This window comes from Trypanosoma conorhini (genome assembly GCF_003719485.1).
Source record: "Trypanosoma conorhini strain 025E chromosome Unknown Tco_14.4_contig_00350, whole genome shotgun sequence".
NCBI classification, from domain to species: domain Eukaryota; phylum Euglenozoa; class Kinetoplastea; order Trypanosomatida; family Trypanosomatidae; genus Trypanosoma; species Trypanosoma conorhini.
Window position 1 is genome coordinate 4,908 of NW_021704430.1, and position 5,811 is coordinate 10,718.

Below are 5,811 nucleotides of genomic sequence, written 5' to 3' on the forward strand. Positions count from 1 at the left end.
AAAAAGAAAAAAGAAAGAGGGAAAAGAAGGGAAAGGGCGGGAAAATGACGGCAACGGCGCAGGGAGTGCGTGCCCCCCCCCCCACCCGCACTCCCCACGCAGCGAGCATCACCGCACCGCCTCGCAGGCGCCACCCCCAGCGCCGCAGAAGAAGATGATTAAAACCAATACAAAAACAAAAACAAAAGGCAAGGAGCCCACGCGTGCAGCAGCCGCAACGCCGGCAGTAGTCGGCATGCAGACGAGGACACCAGCGGCGAGGCAAACCCTCGCACACGCACGCGCACAGCGACAACGACGCGGCAAGGAGAAGAGCAAGTTGTTGCCCAGCTCCCCTCCTCCACCTCCCCTTCGCTTCCTCTCTCTTGTTCCGGGTTCTGTTTTTTTTTGTTGGTTTGTTTGTTTGCTCGGTTTGTTTTTGTTTGGTGTTGGCGTTATTCGAACTTCAGCACGTCCGCGTTTGACTCTCTATGCGACCGCTCCTCTCCCTGCGTGTGCGGCAGCGCCGGCAGCAGCCGCTCGACGCATGGGGCGACGGTGTGCACCACGGCCACGGCGACAAGTATGCTCGCGACGGGGAAGAGGATTTGAATGTCCTGCAGAAACTGAAAGTCCATGCCTCCCCCACGCGCGTGCGGCGGCTTCCTACCAGGCGGAACTGTAAAAAAAAAAAAAAAAGGTGCAAAGACAAGAACGAAAAAAAAAGGGGGAAAAAGGAGAGAAGTTGCACGCACGCCGCCCAGTCATTTTTCTGTTTAACCACCCCACCGCTGAGCTGAAAAGCAGAAACACACGCATGCAGGCAGGGAGAGGGGCATATGTATAGATGCATAGACGCACACCCACGCTTCTCCACCGCCTCGCTGCGCCGCGGCAGGGCCGACCCCAAGTAGCCGACGGGCGCACACGTCAGTCCGAGTCACTGTGGCTGAGACGGTACAGTTGCCGACGCAGCCGCGCCTTCTCGGCGTCCACCACCTGCTTGCTGCGGAGGATCAGCGGCAGCCAACTCTCCTCCAGGCTTGACTGCAGCAGCAACAGTCGCCCTTTACTCATCTCCTCCAGAAGAAAGGCAACTAAATTCACGGCGTAGCGCGTCAGACAGAGCTCCAGCAGCACGCACAAGATGCGCGGCAGTGCGGCATAAAAGCCGATGCACGAGCCCCCCGCAGCGTCACCCCCTTCGTGCAGATGGCCGCCTGGTTCTAGCGCCTTGTACCTCCCCCGCCAATTCTGGTGACGGTCCAAGACGCCACTCTCCTCGTCGTAAAGGCGCCAGCCGTAAAAGCGAAGGAAAACCACGTAGCTGTAGTGGACGCGATCCATGATGCTGGGATGCCGCAGCTGCCTGTAGTCCTCCCACGCTACCGGACGATAGAGTTCCCAATCGGAAATGGCAGAGTTTGCGGCACACTCCCCGTTCGCCCCCATGCTGGCGTCACCCGCGTCCGCCGCTGCACACCTCTCTGTCGTCCCGCCAAACCGCAGCGAAGGCAGAAGAAGCCAGAGCAGTCGGTTCCAGTTAAGCCGCAGCAGCTCAAGCCCATCGGAGCTAGAGAGTCGTGCTGAATGCTCCTCCTCTGTGGCGCATGCCCCGTTCCGGCACGGCGGCAGGAGTGCCTGATGAAGGGCAATAACCTGCAGGCAACTCTTATCCTGCCGCACCTCTCCCGCCTGCCGCGGGGGAAGCCGCACTTCTACGGGGCGAGTACCGCGATAAAATGACACGGACGGATGCTCCCCAACGTGCACGCCCGCTGCCGCCGCCTCCTCGGCCTTGTGCCGCAGCGTCGCCAGAAGGGCCTCGAGATCGTCCACCAGCCCCGGCGCCGTCTGCAGCGACACGGTGGGAGACTCCTGCCGGCAGTCGTGGCTCTGCCGCATGCCGCGCCGTCTGGTTCTCTACTGGGTGGCAGAAGAGTCCGTGGGGCGTTGAGGAAGAGGAGGCGGCTGCCGCAGCGCAGCAGACTAAAGACGGCAACGGGGGAATCAAGACACAGGGGCACAGAAGCCGCAGCCGCCGCAGTACTGGTGTGCCTACTTCGCAAAGGGAAGGGAAGGCGAGGCGAGGCGAGGCGAGGCGAAGCGAGGGGCGTTGTGCGGCACCAGACGCACCCACGAGAAAGCGCGGGCACACACACAGAGAGAGAGCAAAAAAAAGAAAGGCCACCAAACGGGGGGCAGCCAAAGAGATAATAATAATAAAAGCGCCCTACGCGACCACCCCCGCCTCTCTCCCACCCCGTTTTCTCCAGCCATGCTTACACCCAGGACGAGGCACACGCACTGCGTGACTACGCGGGGAGTGATCCTGAAGAAGGGAAAGGGCACCGTTGGTTGACTCTTCGCCGTGAAGTGTGTAGTTTTCATTCGCCCGAGCGACGATCAAACGGGTGCAGCTTCGGCAGCGCTATCACCGGCCGCGCCACAGGGGCGCCACGGTAGCGCCCACGAAACAGCTCCGTGTCTCCGTACGGCGCCGGCAACGAGCCCTGCAACGGCCTCTCCCCAACGCCGCCGCCACCCACCCGCCACTCAAACCCAAATTGCAGCACGTCCTTTAACTTCTTCGCCTTCTCCAACTCCTGCACATCGTGAAGCGTCCCAACCAGTCTTTTGTTCACAAACAACAGCGGCAGCTCGGGGGTTTGGCTCACCCCAAGCAACTGCCTGCGGAGAGGGTCGGCGTAAATGTGGTGGTCCAGCTGCACCACCTTCAGCCGGGTGCAGTACCAGGCCACGTAGTGGCGCAGGTGACCCGTTTCAATGGGGCGGGCGCCAACGGTGAACACCACAGCCCAGTAGCGCTCAAGGTAGTCCTTTAAAGGAGGGTGAGAGAAACGGGCGCCAGCGCTCGGAAGAAGACGCCGGTGCGCTGCTGCGCCACATGGACGACGGCAGGGGCGCCCACGCACAGACACAGCACACTGCGGCCGCGGCGAAGGATGCGTAACATGTTTGGTTGCAGGGGGGGAAAACGCGCGGAAAGACGCAGAGAAAAACATAAATGGGAAAAACAAGGACGGATGGGAAGGAGGAGCATGCAGATCTGACACGCAGGGACTTTCGTGGAGGTGAGGGGAAGGGAGGGCGTTAAGCTGCCACTGGCAATGAGTCCCCAGCAGCCGCAGGTGGCAGAGAGGGATGGACAGGAAGGAACAGGAAGCGTGATAGCAAAAGAAAAAGAAAAGAAAAAAAGGTACAAAAACGGGAAGGAAACGACAGCAGCCAAAGGAAGCGTCTCCAATACGCCGCCTCGCTGCGGTGATCTGCACCGCCCCGTCGGGAGACGCGTGCTCTCTGTAAATGAAACGCCAGAGGGAATGGAGGGGAGGGAACAACAAGAACAAAAAAAAAGTCCGAATGTATATAAATACAAGTCTGTTCCTAGAATAAAAAAAAAAGAGGCGGAGAGAGAGGAGGACGCGCGTGCTTGCGATAGACACTCCGCACCCTCCGCAATGTCGTTGTTGTTGCTGCTGCTGTTGGCGTTGTTGCCATTTTGCCTTTCCATTTCCTCAGCCGTTCATAGACGTCTCTCACGAGGAATTCACTCCGCCGGGTCCGCCTCATGCGTTGCTCCCCGTACAGTGTTTCCTTGACTTGGGCAACAGGCCGCGGCTGAAGGCCCGCATGGTGTGCAGGTCGCGCTTGTCGAGCCCCATCTCTAGCGCAAGCTGACGCGTGCGAAGCGGCAAGAACTCGTTTTCCGGCGACACCTCCCGCATCATCGCGGAACACGTCAGTCTATGTCCCTCCCACCTCCGCCACTCAACAGCTCTGCCGCAGTCTAAGCAAAGCACAATCTGGTGCTTCTCCCGGTGCGGCTCAAGCCGCTCAAGCGGGATGCGCGTGTTGCACTCGCTACACCACCGCACCTGTCGGATGCAGTGGTCCCAGTGCTTGTAGAACTCATTTGTAGGCACGTAGGATTTGCAGTTGCGGCACCACTGCTCCGCCGCGGTGGAAAGCGGACGGTTGGCGATGCGCTGATAGTAGATGCGCGTGGGTTCGTGGATCATTCCATCCAGGCGCACAAAGTCCTGCGTCCGCTCGATAACAAAGTCGTCAAAACTGCGCATGCGGGCGAGCAGGTTGCCAAGGTCGTTGGTGTCCGCGAGGCGGTGGCAGTCGATGTTCACATGGTATGTATGCTGGTAGTTGAGCATATTTAGTGGGGAGATGCTCTGGCGGGGGAACAACGGGAATTGCTGAATCTCGTAGCGCACTTCCGGGTAAAACGGGTGGTAGACGCTGACACGCATGCGGGGTACATCGACGGTGCGATGCACGGATGGAAAGTGCACCACCAGCACGTGCTCCTTCACCTGCAGCACCTCACCGACGGTGCCAGCGGGCACCCCAAAGGACGCAGGCGCGTCTAGCAAAAGATGCACCGTGGAGCCCACGTCAAGGTTCAACGAGTCCACGAGGGAGAAGGCCGGCGGCATGGAGCCCTGCAACAGCATGTTCACGACGTAATTCCCAATCTCCGTCCGCTTCAATGTTCGAAAACGAGGTGGCAGTACGCGAATCGCCGGCTGCTTCGGAAAACGGGAAGTAAACTTTATGATGGCCTCCACGTTGGAGATTAACTTCTGCGGTGGCAGCGTCGCGCCGTGAGCAGAGAGAAGACTACTGCCGGAGTTGCCGTGACTATTATTACGGGGCTTGTTATTATGTTTATTATTCCCGCGCCGCGCAGCCGCGGCTTCATCATCGTCGTCGTCGTCCTCCTCCTCCTCCCCCTCAGCCTCCGTGCCGCCGTCTTCGGCGTCGTCTCGCGCGGCCGACGTGTCCACCGCCGCCGAACGGGCCTCCAGCTCCTCGATGTCACTTGGGGTGAGGAGGCCGAAGTGCGCCTTGCTGACCAGCGCCGTGAGCCGCCGCGACTGCCCGTGAATTTTCTCCAGCAGCCGCTGCCGCGGGAAGAGCTCGTCCCAGTTGTCCAGCTGGAAAATGTAGCCGCCCGTGTCACTGCCGGGGTGCACAGGCATGCGCCAAAAGTCGGCCGCCGCAAACACGCGCAGCCCGCCGAACGCCTCCGTCGGGCGTCCACGCAGGCTGCGGCAGACGCGGTCCATGGAGACGATGATGGTGGGGGCGACTTGGTCCACCGCGTCGAGGACGACCACGTCCGCCGTCGCCAGACTAGGGACGCAGGCGGCGTACGTGGACTCGCACAGGCGGGCATGTCGCTCCAGCGCGCCCTCCAGCTGATCCTGCGAGGGAAGCTCGTTGCGCCCCAGGTAGCGGAGCCCAAGGAAGTGGTAGAGCATCATTCCCTCCAGGCGGCTCGCACGTCGCGCATCCGCAGACACGTACGCCACCTTCTTCCCCTCCCTCTCACACGCCTCCCCAACAGGCTCTCAGAATCGTCATTTTGCCGGTATGGTGGGCGCCGCAAAAGATGATGTTCTCCTCGGAGGCGAGAACATCCGCCACGTGCCGCTGCGTGCTCGCCGCGTTTTTGTGCCGCAGTGCGTGGATGTCCCCCTTGAAGCCGCGCGCGTCCACCTCACGCACGAGGTGGCCAAAGCCCCGTGCCGCCGTCAGGAGAATTGGCGCGAAGGCCACAGACTTTCTCGCGACGGGCGCGAAGGCCATCAGCCGGCACAACCCACCCGCACGTGTCTTCCCGTTGGCGGCTGCAGGCACCAGTCGACGCACAATGATGCCGCCAGCAGGGCGCGCCCTTTTTCCGCAGTCACAGGCGGCAGTGAAACGAGGACGAAGCATGCTCCTCTTACTGGTGCAGTAGGCAAGTAGCAAAGGCAAAAAAAAAAAAAGCGCACACACACACACACACAT

The 5,811-nt window shown here is 60.7% G+C and overlaps 4 protein-coding genes across 4 annotated transcripts, besides 4 other annotated features; all 4 read right to left on the minus strand.

Moving 5' to 3' along the window:
• Positions 1 to 662: 662 nt before the first annotated feature.
• Positions 663 to 705: a sequence feature (GA-rich).
• A 204-nt stretch (positions 706 to 909) lies between these two features.
• Tco025E_05744 (uncharacterized protein) lies at positions 910 to 1,884 on the minus strand (the record flags this gene model as incomplete). The annotated part of the gene is made up of 1 exon (XM_029372636.1): positions 910 to 1,884. One exon carries the CDS (start codon positions 1,882 to 1,884, stop codon positions 910 to 912), a length of 975 nt encoding a protein of 324 aa, XP_029227322.1.
• Positions 1,885 to 2,058: 174 nt separating this feature from the next.
• Positions 2,059 to 2,091: a microsatellite.
• A 275-nt stretch (positions 2,092 to 2,366) lies between these two features.
• Positions 2,367 to 3,005, minus strand: Tco025E_05745 (uncharacterized protein; the record flags this gene model as incomplete). Its single annotated transcript, XM_029372637.1, has 1 exon — positions 2,367 to 3,005. The coding sequence occupies one exon, from the start codon at positions 3,003 to 3,005 to the stop codon at positions 2,367 to 2,369; it is 639 nt and encodes a 212-aa protein (XP_029227323.1).
• A 457-nt stretch (positions 3,006 to 3,462) lies between these two features.
• Positions 3,463 to 3,497: a microsatellite.
• Positions 3,498 to 3,569: 72 nt separating this feature from the next.
• Tco025E_05746 (uncharacterized protein) lies at positions 3,570 to 5,282 on the minus strand (the record flags this gene model as incomplete). Its single annotated transcript, XM_029372638.1, has 1 exon — positions 3,570 to 5,282. One exon carries the CDS (start codon positions 5,280 to 5,282, stop codon positions 3,570 to 3,572), a length of 1,713 nt encoding a protein of 570 aa, XP_029227324.1.
• A 64-nt stretch (positions 5,283 to 5,346) lies between these two features.
• Positions 5,347 to 5,739, minus strand: Tco025E_05747 (uncharacterized protein; the record flags this gene model as incomplete). Its single annotated transcript, XM_029372639.1, has 1 exon — positions 5,347 to 5,739. The coding sequence occupies one exon, from the start codon at positions 5,737 to 5,739 to the stop codon at positions 5,347 to 5,349; it is 393 nt and encodes a 130-aa protein (XP_029227325.1).
• A 53-nt stretch (positions 5,740 to 5,792) lies between these two features.
• Positions 5,793 to 5,810: a microsatellite.
• Position 5,811: the final 1 nt, after the last annotated feature.